This window comes from Ranitomeya imitator, chromosome 7, assembly GCF_032444005.1.
Source record: "Ranitomeya imitator isolate aRanImi1 chromosome 7, aRanImi1.pri, whole genome shotgun sequence".
NCBI lineage: Eukaryota > Metazoa > Chordata > Amphibia > Anura > Dendrobatidae > Ranitomeya > Ranitomeya imitator.
The window spans coordinates 212272701-212289870 of NC_091288.1; the positions used below are offsets into that span (position 1 = coordinate 212272701).

The 17170-nt window shown below is 41.4% G+C and overlaps 1 protein-coding gene across 1 annotated transcript; it reads right to left on the reverse strand.

The window, feature by feature from the left end:
* Positions 1-10076: 10076 nt before the first annotated feature.
* On the reverse strand, positions 10077-15795 carry PTX4 (pentraxin 4). Its single transcript, XM_069734736.1, has 3 exons — positions 15441-15795; positions 12546-13527; positions 10077-11619 (listed from the first exon to the last, which is right to left on the reverse strand). The coding sequence occupies exons 1-3, from the start codon at positions 15582-15584 to the stop codon at positions 10979-10981; spliced, it is 1767 nt and encodes a 588-aa protein (XP_069590837.1). The 5' UTR covers positions 15585-15795; the 3' UTR covers positions 10077-10978.
* Positions 15796-17170: the final 1375 nt, after the last annotated feature.

Consider the following 17170-nt stretch of genomic DNA (forward strand, 5'->3'; position numbering starts at 1 on the left):
AGTATTCTTTGTACACTGTATAGTGGTATGTGTGCACTGTATGATAGTATTTGCACACTGTATAGTGGTATGTGAGCACTGTATGATAGTATTCTTTGTACACTGTATAGTGGTATGTGAGCACTGTACGATAGTATTCTTTGTACACTGTATAGTGGTATGTGAGCACTGAATGATAGTATTCTTTGCACACTGTATAGTGGTATGTGTGCACTGTATGATAGTATTCTTTGTACACTGTATAGTGGTATGTGTGCACTGTATGATAGTATTTGCACACTGTATAGTGGTATGTGAGCACTGTATGATAGTATTCTTTGTACACTGTATAGTGGTATGTGAGCACTGTATGATTGTATTCTTTGCACACTGTATAGTGGTATGTGAGCACTGTATGATAGTATTCTTTGTACACTGTATAGTGGTATGTGAGCACTGTACGATAGTATTCTTTGTACACTGTATAGTGCTATGTGAGCACTGTATGATAGTATTCTTTGTACACTGTATAGTGCTATATGAACACTGTATGATAGTATTCTTTGCACACTGTATAGTGGTATGTGAGCACTGTATGATAGTATTTGTACACTGTATAGTGGTATGTGAGCACTGTATGATTGTATTCTTTGCACACTGTATAGTGGTATGTGAGCACTGTATGATAGTATTCTTTGTACACTGTATAGTGGTATGTGTGCACTGTATGATAGTATTTGCACACTGTATAGTGGTATGTGAGCACTGTATGATAGTATTATTTGTACACTGTATAGTGGTATATGAGCACTGTATGATAGTATTTGTACACTGTATAGTGGTATGTGTGCACTGTATGATAGTATTCTTTGTACACTGTATAGTGGTATATGAGCACTGTATGATAGTATTTGTACACTGTATAGTGGTATGTGAGCACTGTATGATAGTATTCTTTGCACACTGTATAGTGGTATGTGAGCACTGTATGATAGTATTCTTTGCACACTGTATAGTGGTATATGAGCACTGTATGATAGTATTCTTTGCACACTGTATAGTGGTATGTGTGCACTGTATGATAGTATTCTTTGTACACTGTATAGTGGTATGTGTGCACTGTATGATAGTATTTGCACACTGTATAGTGGTATGTGAGCACTGTATGATAGTATTCTTTGTGCACTGTATAGTGGTATGTGTGCACTGTATGATAGTATTTGCACACTGTATAGTGGTATGTGAGCACTGTATGATAGTATTCTTTGTACACTGTATAGTGGTATGTGAGCACTGTATGATGGTATTCTTTGTACACTGTATAGTGGTATGTGAGCACTGTATGATAGTATTATTTGTACACTGTATAGTGGTATATGAGCACTGTATGATAGTATACTTTGTACACTGTATAGTGGTATGTGAGCACTGTATGATAGTATTTGTACACTGTATAGTGGTATATGAGCACTGTATGATAGTATTCTTTGTACACTGTATAGTGGTATATGAGCACTGTATGATAGTATTATTTGTACACTGTATAGTGGTATATGAGCACTGTATGATAGTATACTTTGTACACTGTATAGTGGTATGTGAGCACTGTATGATAGTATTTGTACACTGTATAGTGGTATGTGAGCACTGTATGATAGTATTCTTTGTACACTGTATAGTGGTATATGAGCACTGTATGATAGTATTATTTGTACACTGTATAGTGGTATATGAGCACTGTATGATAGTATACTTTGTACACTGTATAGTGGTATGTGAGCACTGTATGATAGTATTTGTACACTGTATAGTGGTATATGAGCACTGTATGATAGTATTCTTTGCACACTGTATAGTGGTATGTAAACACTGTATGATAGTATTTTCACACTGTATAGTGGTATGTGAGCACTGTATGATAGTATTCTTTGCACACTGTATAGTGGTATGTGAGCACTGTATGATTGTATTCTTTGCACACTGTATAGTGGTATGTGAGCACTGTATGATAGTATTCTTTGCACACTGTATAGTGGTATGTGAGCACTGTATGATAGTATTCTTTGTACACTGTATAGTGGTATGTGTGCACTGTACGATAGTATTCTTTGTACACTGTATAGTGGTATGTGAGCACTGTATGATAGTATTCTTTGTACACTGTATAGTGGTATGTGTGCACTGTATGATAGTATTCTTTGCACACTGTATAGTGGTATGTGAGCACTGTATGATAGTATTCTTTGCACACTGTATAGTGGTATGTGAACACTGTATGATAGTATTCTTTGTACACTGTATAGTGGTATGTGTGCACTGTATGATCGTATTCTTTGCACACTGTATAGTGGTATGTGTGCTGTGCACTGTATGATTGTATTCTTTGCACACTGTATAGTGGTATGTGTGCACTGTATGATAGTATTTGCACTCTGTATAGTGGTATGTGTGCACTGTATGATAGTATTCTTTGCACACTGTATAGTGGTATGTGTGCTGTGCACTGTATGATTGTATTCTTTGCACACTGTATAGTGGTATGTGTGCACTGTATGATAGTATTTGCACTCTGTATAGTGGTATGTGAGCACTGTATGATAGTATTCTTTGCACACTGTATAGTGGTATGTGAGCACTGTATGATAGTATTCTTTGTACACTGTATAGTGGTATGTGTGCACTGTATGATAGTATTCTTTGCACACTGTATAGTGGTATGTGAACACTGTATGATAGTATTTGCACACTGTATAGTGGTATGTGAACACTGTATCATAATCATTATACACTGTATAGCAGTATTATTGGAGTATTATTAGTTAAGTCACTGTGTACGATTTATGAATATATCTTTAAGGGGTGAGGGACCAGGAAGAATAGGTCATTAGTAATGTTCATGTGATTATTTATTTTTTTTACCCTATTTTGAGCTGTTCCTGGCAGAACGCACTCTTTTTCCATGTCTAGATTTCTGTTTCCTCTTTATCTGTAGTTTTGCTGAGGAGCGGCACAGCAGGAGGTCCGCGTCTCCCCTGCCTCTCCCAAAACACAAGGAGCAGATTTCCCAACCAGTGGAATGTGATTTCTCCATCCCCATTATCCCTCTTTCGTGAGCGAAGTCCTCCATTCCTCAACTGATCAGCAGCTGCGTTGTGACCTGGTGGTCCCGGCTGTGCAGACCCCGCAGCATTGGTACTTCCCTAGAAACACAACTCAGTTATTGACTTTGTGAGTTATTATAACTTGTTTTGCTCCTGCAATACATTACAGGGCCACGTACTATGCATTCATCTGTAAGTGAAGGGTCGCTCCACCTCTGGACGGACACTAAACCAGCAAAAAAAAAAAAAAACAGACCACACAGCAAACCAGCAGACACTGAACTCCGCTTTGGAGGTGAAATTGGTAAAATTGTAAATTCAGCTTTGGCTGTGATTGGAGTGAAAGACATGATGATACAGTGTGAGAAAAGGATCGAGCAGTCGGCATTTAACGTCCGTCTCGGCTCCTGTCTTCATTCACTTTCTCCATTGCATTCATCCTCTGATACCACTCCACCAACAGCTCATTGTGCCCATGCAGTAGCTCGGTGAGAGCTGCCGCCTTGTGGGCAAGCTGGGTACTGCTGAATTTACCCTTCCTGGGCCCGCTGACCCTGTGGGCACACATCATCTTCTCGGAGGAATTTTTGCTCTTTTCTTGATGATTCTTCTTCGTATGTGTTCTGTCTGCCCATTCTGTTTCGTGTGCATCCTCCATGGTTTTTACCCTGGCTCTCATTATTTCCACGCGTTTCTCGATCTGGTCGATCCGATCTGGCACCTGGATAGCAATGTCCCTCATCTTGGCTTTCAGGTCTGAAAAATAATCAATCATGTGGATTATATACTTTCCAATAGTCATGCAAAATAGATGGCAAAGGGGTGGTTATAAATTTTCATAACTGGATGTTAAAATATTTTTTGGGGACTGGTCCAAAATGATCCTGTAATACTTGTTATTACTACACGAAACAACCTAAAATGTCATATCAGATCTCTAAACACGGTCTTACCCTATATGCAGAAAAATCTAATTACCAATGCTGACTGAATGGCGGGCATCATGTGACCGCCACCAGTAACTTCCCCTGTGTACAGCACAAGGACTATCCAGTTTTCGCAGCTGTTATCGTCAGCTACTTTTCCCTATGAGGATGAGGGACTTGTTAAAATTTGCATAAAAATGGGTGTTTCTGCATAGATTAGGACTTTAGCGGGCACAAATGGGGTGGAGCTTAACGTTTTATTGTCACTTCCTGTGTCCAGTTTTGTGATGGGGGTGGAAAATTTAAGTTGCACCTTGGCAGGAAGCTGCAGACGTCCTCATCATCCTCTTCATCGTCCTCCACATTTCATCTTGATCTTTCTGGAATTTACGAAACTGAAACCATAATTCAAGCAGATCAATGTGCAACCGGGGACGCAGCCTGCGACAAAACCGAACACCGCAGAGTAATCAGGAGCTACAGGGAAAGGTCTGCAGATAAGGAAATAACCAGCCGCGAGATTTGCACAGCTGACGGCAACAGCTGGCTGAGTCCTACGTCGCCTCTGCATCCATGGGCATGCCAAATGCGTAACGTACACCTGGCTGCCACTTTGGCAAATATTACTCATGCCCACAGGGACGTGATAACATCATTAGTGGGACGATTAAGCGGCGCGCCTTTGACTAGTCATCATCCACTGGTCACCAGTTATAAAAACCTTTTGGCATATGTAGAAATCAATAAGGCAGTATAATAGGCTTGTTAGGCAATAGTGGTAGCAATAAATGCATGGCAGCGGTTAAGGGGCCTGGGAAAGCTATCATGTTCCCTTTAAGCCTTTCATGACCTTGCGATTTTTCATTCTTTGCGCTTTTGTTTTTTCCTCTCCTTCTTCCAAGAGATGTAAGGTTTTTTTTATTTTTGGGTCTCCATAGCCGTATGAGGGCTTGTTTTTTTTGCGCAACAAGTTTTACTTTTGAATGAAACCATTCATTTTATTATGTGCTGCAAAATAAAGCGGGAAAAATTCCACCTGCGTTGAAATTGCAGAAAAAAATTGATATGTCACCATTGTTTTTTGAGGGTTTTATTTACCTTGTACACTATATGGTAAAAATATAATTCTCCAGGTTAGTATGACTACGAAGATACCAAACGTGTCTTTTTTTTTTTTTTTTTTAAGTGATGAAGAAAAATTCAAACATTTCTAAGAAAAAAATTAGCTTCTGCCACCCTTTTTCCAAGACGTTTTCAGGGTATTTGGGGCTTGATGAGGGCTTATCTTTTGCGTGCCGATCTGATGTTTTTATTGATATCATTTTGGGGTAGATACGTTCTTTTGATCACCTATTATTGCATTGTTGCACCTGCCAAACAAAAGTAATTCTTTTGCATTGATTATTTTTCTTGTTACGCTGTGTACCCATCAGATTAATTTATTTTATATTTTGTTAGACTGGACTTTTACGAGCTCAGCGATACCAAATATGTTTATTTTGTTTTTATTTTTTTCGTAAAGTTTTTAATTTTACGGTGTTTAATAGTCCCTTTAGGAGACTTGAGGGTGCGATCTTCCCATCACCTGTGCTACACATAGCAGGGCATTAACAAGAGGATTGTAATGACAGGCATGGTGGTCATCAGCAGACCCCCGGCTGTCATGACACTCCATCGGTTCCCTGGGATCACGTGACAGGGGCACGATGGGTGGGATGAATGACGAGCTTCCAGCTGGCGCGTGTTAAATCCTGTAGTCCCCCGGCTGTTGAAGGCACATGACGGATGACGTTAACAAATCTAATATTATGATGAGTGTGATATTCCCATGGTAAAGTTGTACAAAGGGTCATAAAATCTGTCGAGGCAAATAAGAACTCAGAAAAAAATGGGAAGATCCCTGGGACTACTGAGCGGGACAATCCTGACACCTCCGCCTGGTGAGCCTGAGCTTCAAAGGATGAGAAGATGGTCCTATATCTCCCATTTAGGCTATGTGCACACGTTCAGGTTTTTTCGCGATAGGATGCATATGTATGCGTTTTTATCATTTACAATGCATTCTGCAATTTTTGTGCAATGATGCGTTTTTTTTTTCCCGCGAAAAAAAAACGCATTGCGGTAAAAAAAAGCATGTTCATTAATTTTGCTGATTTTTTTTTTTTGCGTTTTTCCTGCTATTTAATGCATTGGAAAAAAAAGCGCATAAAAAACGCAATAAAAACGCATGCGGATTTCTGGCAGAAATGTCCGGTTTTTGTCAAGAAATTTCTGCAAAGAAATCCTGAACGTGTGCACATACCCTTACTCTAGGAAGCGGGGATGGAAGGATATAAACTACTTAATATTCAATCTACTTGCCTCATGAGCTTACTGTCCAGCTACAGACCAATTAAGATAAGCCGTCCCGAAAAAAGTCCAGGACTATGGATAAAAAAATCCATAATTTCCCCTACCCTCGAGGAACAGAACAACTTTAGACGGACGCGTCAGGTATTTTTCTGTCTGTTTAATTTATAACTGTGTCGCCTTATCTTCCTTTCATTAATTATCTTGTAAGCATTGTACTTTTTACTTTTTTTTTTTTTTTTATTAAACGGAATCTGTCACCCCAAAATTCGGCTATAAGCTAAGGCCACCGGCATCAGGGGCTTATCTACAGCATTCTGTAATGCATTCTGTAATGCTGTAGATAAGTCCCCCCCCATGTAACCTGCCAGATAAGAAAAATAGGTTAGATTATACTCACCCAGGGGCGGTTCGGTTCTGGTCCGATGGGTGTCGCGGTCCGGGTCTGGCTCCTCCCATCTTCATACAATGACGTCCTCTTATTTGCTTCATGCCGCAGCTCCTGCGCAGGCATACTCTATCTGCCCTGTTGAGGACAGAGCAAAGTACTGCAGTGCGCAGGCGCCGGAAAAGGTCAGTGAGGCCCAGCACCTGCGCACTGCAGTACTTTGCTCTGCCCTCAACAGGACAGAAAAGTACGCCTGCGCAGGAGCTGCAGCAGGAAGAAAAGAAGAGGACGTCATCGTATGAAGATGGGAGGCGCCGGACCTGAACCGGGACCGCCCCTGGGTGAGTATAATATAACCTGTTTTTCTTATCTTTCAGGATACATTGGGGGGAGGGCTTATCTACAGCATTACAGAATGTTGTAGAAAAGCCCCTGATGCTGGTAGCCTTAGCTTATAGGCGAATTTTGGGGGTGACAGGTTCCCTTTTAAACTTTAAGTTTAACATAGTAACATAGTAACATAGTTAGTAAGGCCGAAAAAAGACATTTGTCCATCCAGTTCAGCCTATATTCCATCATAATAAATCCCCAGATCTACGTCCTTCTACAGAACCTAATAATTGTATGATACAATATTGTTCTGCTCCAGGAAGACATCCAGGCCTCTCTTGAACCCCTCGACTGAGTTCGCCATCACCACCTCCTCAGGCAAGCAATTCCAGATTCTCACTGCCCTAACAGTAAAGAATCCTCTTCTATGAGTATACAAGGACTACAAGTTTAGTCCTTGTATACTCCAAAAAATGTTTGTTTGAGGAATGGTGGCAGATCCTGGTGTATGCATGGTGTGTGGACTGTGTTGGGGTGTGATTTTTATACCCCTTTTGCATCCTTACTGGAAGGTGAGTGAGCATAGATAGATTAACCCCGTGCAGTCGTAGCCACGTCACATCATGAGAAGTGATTATGTGACTCCCTTCCCAACCAAAGTTTGGTTAGTTGCATTGAATGGTACCTCTGTCATCCAGAATTAAAGGACTTTCAGCTTTGAGTCATTACCTTGATTCGTGGTAAGTATATTTTTGGTTCGTTCTTCTTTATTATGATTCTGTAGGTTGCCCAGTGAAGGATCGGCAGGACCAAAGGAATGATATTGGGCTGTTTCCTTGTCCTCCTGGGTTAACATCCTCTTATCAGTGCCCTAGCTACAATTATCACACACTTTGTTCAGACTGATCATAACTTATGGCTTGGACATACCTTAATTAGAAGTCACAAATTTGCTGGAAGCAAATGCTCACTGCTCATCATATCTTCATACATACAAACATAGAGACCCTTTAATCAATGTACTAATGCCCAGTGTTTGGAAGACAAAGCACAATGCCAGATCTGTACAATTGCTAGCCCACCCATCACGTCTCCTTTAAGATAATGCTGCCCCTTTATATGGTCATTGGGTATTAATGTAACCTCAGTTGGCTGCTACCATGCATAGACCTAAAGATTTACAAAGTCTGACATCACCAGAATCTGTTTCTCACCTGTTTGATAAGCTCAAACCTCCATCCTTGGAAGCTTGGTTGGTTCACCACCTGAAGAGCCCTGTCAACTTCTTTTTTTTTTTTTTATGTCCTCACCCTGGAGATCCATATTTAGCAATGGCCACCCAACATTCCCCAAAGACAAGCCACAACCAAGACAGAAGAAAATGGCAAGTAAATTCCTCTGTGTGTCCATAACGGCTTCTGAACCACCAGCTCGGTCTTGTAAAAGACGTCTTCATGGCCTAACAGTCCTGGAGCCAGTTGTAATCCGAGCACCTCCTCACTGGCTCAATTTGTTATTCTTAAGTTATTTAAAGTTCTCAACCAAATGACACTGTAACTTCTCTACACTTGAGTAAACTTTCTCCAAACACCAACAGTTCTGTCTTGAAAGGGTCAAGTTGTCATAAATCGCAAAAAGAATCCACCAGTTCATAGGGTTTTCCATCTTTGAAACCATCAATCTGATATGTAATTTTGTAGAAAGGCCATGAGATATGGCTAGAGAAGATGACTCCACCAAAAGGGCCTCCAACAAGAGGTCCTTCACCCCTTGAGAAGCATGACGGAACCGTTAGGCAACTTTATTTTTCCATACAATTTCAACTGGTGAAATTCAATAATGAGCTATAGTTTTAGCGAACTAATCGCAAACCACAATCGTCTGGACAGAAGTGGATGTAACTTGTTTTATTGAATCTTCAATATTTTTCTTCAAGAAAATTATTTCTTTTAAGAACATTCGCGGAATTGTGTGTTCATCAACCGGTTTAATTGAACATGTATAGTTAGGCATCTTCGTAACGATCATTAGCTCAATGGTTCTTCAATCATCAACCTACTTTTATGTGATGTTGAGTGGCCACCATTAATGGTATTGAATGGACGTTTGGTTTGGATCATATATGTTCTTGTTGACCGTTGCATAGCAAAAGACACCTTGAAGCTCTTCCATCTTCTCAAAAGGAAAGCTTAAAATTAGGGTCTGGAGCTCCATGAGCCTAAAGCTAGCTGTACTCAAGTAGGTCGGCCATACACATTAGTTGGTTGTTGGCTGTCAGCAAAGCAATCTTTCGACCATCTTAGCGGACTCTCCCTCACACAGGAGTGCTCGTTTGTCGAACGTTCCTGTATCTCTTTGAGAAAGCCGTGGACTGACACGTTGGCTAGCTGATTTATCTCAGGGACAGCAATGCAATCGGTAGTTCAAAATTGGACACGCGTGATCGGCATCCCTCACAACCATCATTTGGCCAGTGCCTGCAAACACATTAGACCATCTGCCGAACCTGTCGATATCAGCAGGTTCGGCCGACAAAAGTCTAATGTGTATGGACAGCTTTAGTCTAAAGTTGATCAAAACAGACAATCTTCTGTCCTTCTATACTGGAAGACACTTAGGCATTAAACATTTGTGGCTGCTTTAATGGCCAGTATTAACAAAAATGATATTGGTTGCATCGGGAAAGAAGCATTCAATAGACGAATGTTCATTCAACCATTGACCGGCCTATAGATAATGTGTACGGCCACCTTACCACAGTGCAGATGTATGGTCACACAAAGTGTACACCTGACATGGGCAGTTTTGGTGACCATAACCCTAAGCCATTGGCCAGTTGATAATTGAACTTTCTTCCATATTGAATTGCCATTAGAAGTCTTCGGAACGGAGCTTTGGCGTCAGTCTTCATCCAATATTTCCAAGACCATTAAAAGATACGCAAATTAAAAACAAGCTTAAACATATCTAGACCAAGCATGAAAGCAAATAGTGATTCTTACATACAAGATGGAGAAATTGTATTTCTATTCTTAGCATTGATAAAACTTGCATACTACAGTATATGTAATAAATGACAAACGCAGCAATTGCACATTATACAGGAGTTCTGCAGAATGATAATGGGCCAGAAGGTTCCATAAGTCCAGCATATTGCAAGTTCTGTACTGCCATCTATAGGTGTTGGGTATAAATACACAATCTGACATGTCCACGGTTTGACTTTGGTGGCCAATGAGAAGATTAACTATGCGCAGGATAGGTATTAAATATATGATTGATGGGGATCCAACCTTTGTCCCTCATTTTTAAGGTGCTACCTCTCCATTCTGTTCATCAGACTGACTGACGGAGATAACTGAGTCTATCCAAATAATGGATACAAAAGCTCTGTGTTTGTGATCGGTGGTAGATCCCAGTGGTGAGACCCTCCACAGTCATATATTTATCAGGTTAATAGGCGATTAATTGTTCTTTTGTCAACCACAACCTTTAAGAAGTCTATAGACTTTTGATGGTGCCCTATTGTGACATACTTTATATTTTTGGGGTCAAAAGGAGGAACTGTAGACCCTCTGGAGACAATGACTTTAAGGCTTCACAATATCATTGTAAAGAAGTAAGACTATTTGTAAACAACCAAAAAGGAAGTACGTGATCCCCCTCCACGGTCAGCTTCTGATGGGGTTGTCCTGTGCTGGACTTCTTGGGCTTGATGGTAGCTGTCTGCAGTTGTCATGTCATAATTGGGCCCATTGCAGGATCTTCTAGTGAACAAGCTAAATATACTGATACATTTTTGGTTATTGGTCACTACTAATAGTCCATGTAACGTGCCCACAGCTGTCCCATAAATAATTATCCAATATAGAAGCAATCCCCTATTTACACAATGTCTTGAAAGTCTACACACAGTGCTCAAGACAGGTACAGTCCACCCGCTCCACTGAACCATGAAGAGAAGAGGCATCAGCTATGGTTAAGATGGTTCCTCTCGGCAAGCCTTTCCCAGTGGCAATGCCAGATACTTCTCCAGGTGTTAAGGCTCTATTCCACATAGCAAATCCTGCCAAGTGTCCAACAAAAGCCTCTGTGCTGTCAAAGCCACCACCCAAGATGTCCTGCTCTTGGCCAAGAACCAAAGATCCTCCAGGAGGGATCTCGTAACCTTTCTGAAATCTAGAGCCAGTGGAAATTAACCTGCGGTCAACAAAGAACCAGTATTTGCCCTGGATAGAGGACCATATGAAGCACGTATGATGCCAGCTGCCATCTGCAAGTGGGACAACAGGGAGCTCTCGGAAGGCTGGGTCTCCGATGACAAAGTGAATAGAGTCCGAGATGACACCATGTCTACCATGAAGAACCAGCTTGTTGTCATTGTCTTCTGTAGCATATGAAAGGATGGTGCCCACGTAGCTGACATTAGCCTTCACCCAGCTGCAGATGGAGAGTTCATGTAAAGGCTCCTTCAACTCCTTGCCAAATGTTGCGAAGTTCTCCGTGGAAGAATTTGGGAAAATCAGCATTGAGTCCACGTTGCATACTACAATGAGAAACAAGAACAGATTATAATTATTCACATTCAAGATACAAACATACTTGCGCCTTGGTCCTCCTCACCTCTACAGGCCACCACACTGGGCCTAGGTGCCAGCTGACATCGGGACCTTATCAGCGGTGTCTGGTGATGAATAGGACATGGGAACAAACAGTGGTAAGTAGATGAAGGGGTTTGGGCTTGTGGACCCTTAAACAGCTTTCTCACTACTCTCCCATACACAGGAGAACTTTGAAATGCACTCCCGTGTTCTCTATGAGAGAGCCGCTGCCAGACACCTCCTAAAGAAGAAAAGGATCGGAAGTCCAAAATCGGACATACCGGATTCTTATCTCCCTCGAAAGACGATGAGTTGCAGCCTCCATACATATTAGACTATTGGTTGAACCCATCGATATCGGTGGGTTTGGCAAACTGTAGTCTAATGTGTATATGGAACCCTTAGTCTGGGATCTAAAATTTTAAGGTGACGTCTGTAAATAAAAAGGTGTGGTCTGAAAACTAAATTTATTCTGGTCTAGGGTGCAAAAGTTTGGCTCTGGTGGTCTGTAGTCTAATTGCTTTTTTGCCTGGCCTGGAGTCTGAACTTCTTTTTAGGCAGACTTTATTAATTTTAACTAATTATAGGGTCAGGTCTGGGGCTAAATTGATTAAGGTTTAGTCTGGTCTATATTTATACCGTGGTCTAGGTCTAAATTCAGGGGTCTGAATCTTTTTAAAAACCCCAGATTGCGGCACTGCATATAACGTCTCTGGTTATATTGATAAATGGTCACTAGATGGTGGGACGTATACCCTGGTTTTGGGTTATGTAAGTCACTGATCTCGCAGTTGACACCACACAGGACATTAGACTGGACCCAAAACCCTCCCAATGGCTGCGATCCATGTTCTGCATTGGATGATCTTACATTTTGCTGGAGCCTTGGCGGTCATCTCTTCTGGGACCTTTGTGAAGAGTGGAGGCCTCTTGGTAATGTGCACATTGGGAGCTCTCTCCCATCCTGGAGGACTGTCATCCTTGGTCATATTCGCTCTTAAAGCTGATACTTGGATGACATTGTTGATAGGGTCAGTCACAGCCTGGTCTTCATTCTCGTTAATTTTTGGATCGTGGTTTGGGACCATTGTTATGCTGAATGGAGCCTTTGTAGCATGCTGACCAGTCAACTCTTCCTCAGAATGACTAACCATCCTTGTCTCCTGTCCACGCTGAGCTGCCATCGGAGGCATCTTATTGATGGTGGTCATCAGCACCTGCTGCTCTTCCTGCAGCTTCTTCCTCTGATTATGTTTGGCCTGTAGCTTCACCATGCGTTGCTGATCCGTTTTAAAGTCAGAATTAGTCTGTGGTGGAAGCTCTTGCTTGGTTTCCGGGGTTCGATTTATTTCTTGTGGTGCCATCAAAGCACTTGGTGGCAAGATCTCATTTTGCTGCATATTCTGCAACTGTTTCTCCAGATCAGCAATTTTGCCTCCTTGTCTTTCCATAGACTCACGGAACATCTCCATCCCATTCTGTAACGCGCTCTTGTCCTTCACCAGCTGGTAGATGATCCTTTTCTGGCTGCTGAGAGCTGTTGTCAGGTTGGCAACAGCCACATCTCTAGCTTTGTTCTCCTTAGTCATCTGTTTGTTCCTCTCTGCCATGGCTTCCTCTAGGGCGGAGATCTTGAGGTCCAACTTTTTGGTTTTCTTCTGGATCTTCTTCAGCCAGAATTTGATGCCGTTAAGCTCATTCTGAGTCTCTTCATTGGTATCGTTGAAGGTTTTGGACAACAATTGCTGCTGGTCATAAGTGGCGTGGAAGCGTGCATCAATATTGTAGGAGATGTTGTAGTTTTCAGCGATTCCTTGTAGACGGGTCAAGGTTACTTCTTGAAAGCGACGAAACTGCAAAGAAAAAGAAACGTGAAGTCATCAGCTTATAATAGTACAAGAGCTCATAATAGTACTGCCGCTTTTAAAGAGAAGAATACAGGATCAGTAATGTATGTACACAGTGACTGCACCAGCAGAATAGTGAGTGCAGCTCTGGAGTATAATACAGGATGTAACTCAGGATCAGTAATGTAATGTATGTACACAGTGACTGCACCAGCAGAATAGTGAGTACAGCTCTGGAGTATAATACAGGATGTAACTCAGGATCAGTAATGTAATGTATGTACACAGTGACTGCACCAGCAGAATAGTGAGTACAGCTCTGGAGTATAATACAGGAGACAGGAGGTAACTCCGGATCAGTAATATAATGTATGTACACAGTGACTGCACCAGCAGAATAGTGAGTGCAGCTTTGGAGTATAATACAGGATGTAACTCCGGATCAGTAATGTAATGTATGTACACAGTGACTGCACCAGCAGAATAGTGAGTGCAGCTCTGGAGTATAATACAGGATGTAACTCAGGATCAGTAATGTAATGTATGTACACAGTGACTGCACCAGCAGAATAGTGAGTGCCGCTCTGGGGTATAATACAGGAGGTAACTCAGGATCAGTAATGTAATGTATGTACACAGTGACTGCACCAGCAGAATAGTGAGTGCAGCTCTGGAGTATAATACAGGATGTAACTCCGGATCAGTAATGTAATGTATGTACACAGTGACTGCACCAGCAGAATAGTGAGTGCAGCTCTGGGGTATAATACAGGAGGTAACTCAGGATCAGTAATGTAATGTATGTACACAGTGACTGCACCAGCAGAATAGTGAGTGCAGCTCTGGGGTATAATACAGGAGGTAACTCCGGATCAGTAATGTAATGTATGTACACAGTGACTGCACCAGCAGAATAGTGAGTGCAGCTCTGGAGTATAATACAGGATGTAACTCCGGATCAGTAATGTAATGTATGTACACAGTGACTGCACCAGCAGAATAGTGAGTGCAGCTCTGGCATATAATACAGGATGTCGGAGTCATGAATGTTTATGTAGATTGTACATCCACCATTATATATATTCTAAAATCTGAAAATTCTCCATGTGTTGTAACCTCCCATCTTGGCGTTACTAAACCTGTGGATATATCTATAATACAGTTATAACTTGTGATCTGCGAATAGCCATCAATTCCTTTGCGCCTAATTCATGATTTGCATTTTTTAAGTCCCTTTTCATCTTGTGATATGCTTTGATATTTACTGCACCAAATTCTTCAAAATCGCGCACGCGTTTGATGTATTTTGTACAAAATAAAAATTGCTTTTAACTTTTTATCTATAAACTTATTTTTGTGACTTTCTCTAATAAAGTCACGTTTTACCTAAAAATGTTGGAAAATTTATGCAAAAAAAAATCCAAACATGAATAAAATAATTCCAGGGATGGAGAGGACTGGAAAACATTGGGACCAAACTTTTGTCAACTTTTTAAAAGTCACAATTGATAAATCATCTTAAAACATCTGCAAAACCGAAAAGTAGTTCACCATGACGAGCATAAATAAAAACAGGCGAATACATAAAAAATACATTATAAAAGACACGCAAATGAAAAGAAGAGTAAGTCGCAAATGAAAAACAAGGCAGAAAACGCTAAAAAATAAACAAAAAAAGGGGCAAATGTAGCAGCAAACAGAGTCCATCGAGTCCACTGGAACAGTGCCCCCTATGGGAAATATTTCATAATGAGGGGAATATGTAAGGGAGGTTTAAGAAAGGGCGAATATGACCTTAGTAATACATATTGGGATAAACACCATCAGGTGTAGACCATAATATATACCGTAATCTTCGTGAGGAGCTGTAGAAGGACACTGTGGACCTCAAATCATCACAAGACTCTTATCAGTCTCACCTGCTCCTCCAACCGGCGGAAACGTTCGAAGAAAGGCTTCCTCTGTTCCAGAAGACGGCTCTGTTCCATGAAGACGCTCGGAAGACACAGGACGGAGAAGACCACGAGAGACCGGCACATGGTTCCACCTGTCATCATCATCATCTCTGGAGAAGAAGCTGCTGCTTTGGGTTCAATATACAAGAAGCGCACAAAAGTCTAAACAATTACGGTCGTACAACGCAACGCCTCCTACGCCACGCTACTCATCATCATAACGTCCCTTTAATTTCCTATATTATATCCTTATTCACCCCTCACGTGCGTTTCGGGTGAATTGTCCCCTTGTGTTCTCCTCAAGTCTGACTCTTCGTCTGTCCGATTCCTGTTTTCCCCCCCTCCTGAATCCACAAATAGATGAGTTTTGCAGGCACCAGGACTATTCCCAATGAGCCAATAATAGCCGCTAGAAGGGGCTCCAAAAAAAAAAGCGGTATTTATGGAAGACTAAGAAAGTGACTACAGGAGGTCAGACTTATTTATGTCTTTTACAGATACCAAGATCTCAGTTTCATCTCCGCCTAAATCATGACTGGATCCCCGAGACCCCGGAGTATAGATGGCGATATACAGTGTATGCAAAAGTAACTTCTATACGGACTGTCATCATACATCACTGACAATAGCTAACTCTCCTGTTATGTCAATCATAGGGGCCAGTATTATAGTAGTTACACCGTGTTCCAAATTATTGTGCAAATTGGATTTAAGTGTCATAAAGATTTAATTGTTTTGTTTTTCAAATAAACTCATGGATGGTATTGTGTCTCAGGGCTCAATGGATCACTAAAATCAATCTTAAACACGTGATAATTAGTTTTCCAGGTGATTCTAATTAAAGGAAAACTACTTAAAAATGATGTTCCACATTATTAAGCAGGCCATAGTTTTCAAGCAATATGGGAAAGAAAAAGGAGCTCTCTGCTGCTGAAAAGCGTTAAATAGTACAATGCCTTGGTCAAGGGATGAAAACCTTAAGATATTTCACGAAAACTTAAGAGTGATCATCGTACTGTGAAGAGATTTGTGACTGAATCAGAGCACAGACGTGTTCGTGCAGATAAAGGCATAATGAGGAAGGTTTCTGACAGGCAAATTCATTGGATTAAGAGAGCAGCTGCCAAAATACCATTACAAAGCAGCAACCAGTTATTAGAAACTGCTGGTGCCTCTGGAGTCCCTCGAACCTCAAGGTGTATGATCCTTCAAAGGCTTGCTGTGGTGCATAAACCTACTATTCGGCCACCCCTAAACAGTGTTCACAAGCAGAAACGGTTGCATTGGGCCCAGACATACATGAAGACTAATTGTCAAACAGTCTTGTTTAGTGATGAGTGTCGAGCAACCCTGGATGGTCCAGATGGTTGGAGTAGTGGATGGTTGGTGGAGACCACCATGTCCCAACAAGGCTGCGACGTCAGCAAGGAGGTAGAGGAGTCATGTTTTGGACCAGAAACATGTGGAAACAGCTGGTGGGGCCCTTTAAGGTTCCTGAAGGTGTGAAAATGACCTCTGCAAGGTATATAGAGTTTCTTACTCACAACTTTCTTCCATGGTCTAAAAAGCAGAAACGTGCCTTCAGGAGCAAAATCATCTTCATGCTGACAATGCCCCATCTCATGCTGCAAAGAAACCTCTGAGTCATTGGCTGCTATGGGCATAAAAGGAGATAAACTCATGGGGCGGCCACC

What these genes read in the sequence shown, in the direction of transcription:
- PTX4 (XM_069734736.1), bottom strand. Translation starts at nt 15,584, where the DNA reads ATGATGATGATGACAGGTGGAACCATGTGCCGGTCTCTCGTGGTCTTC. An exon ending in TCCGCCGGTTGGAGGAGCAG is followed by an intron (nt 13,528 to 15,440) that starts GTGAGACTGATA and finishes TTTTCTTTGCAG; the next exon opens with TTTCGTCGCTTTCAAGAAGT. An exon ending in CGCCAAGGCTCCAGCAAAAT is followed by an intron (nt 11,620 to 12,545) that starts GTAAGATCATCC and finishes TTCTCATTGTAG; the next exon opens with TATGCAACGTGGACTCAATG.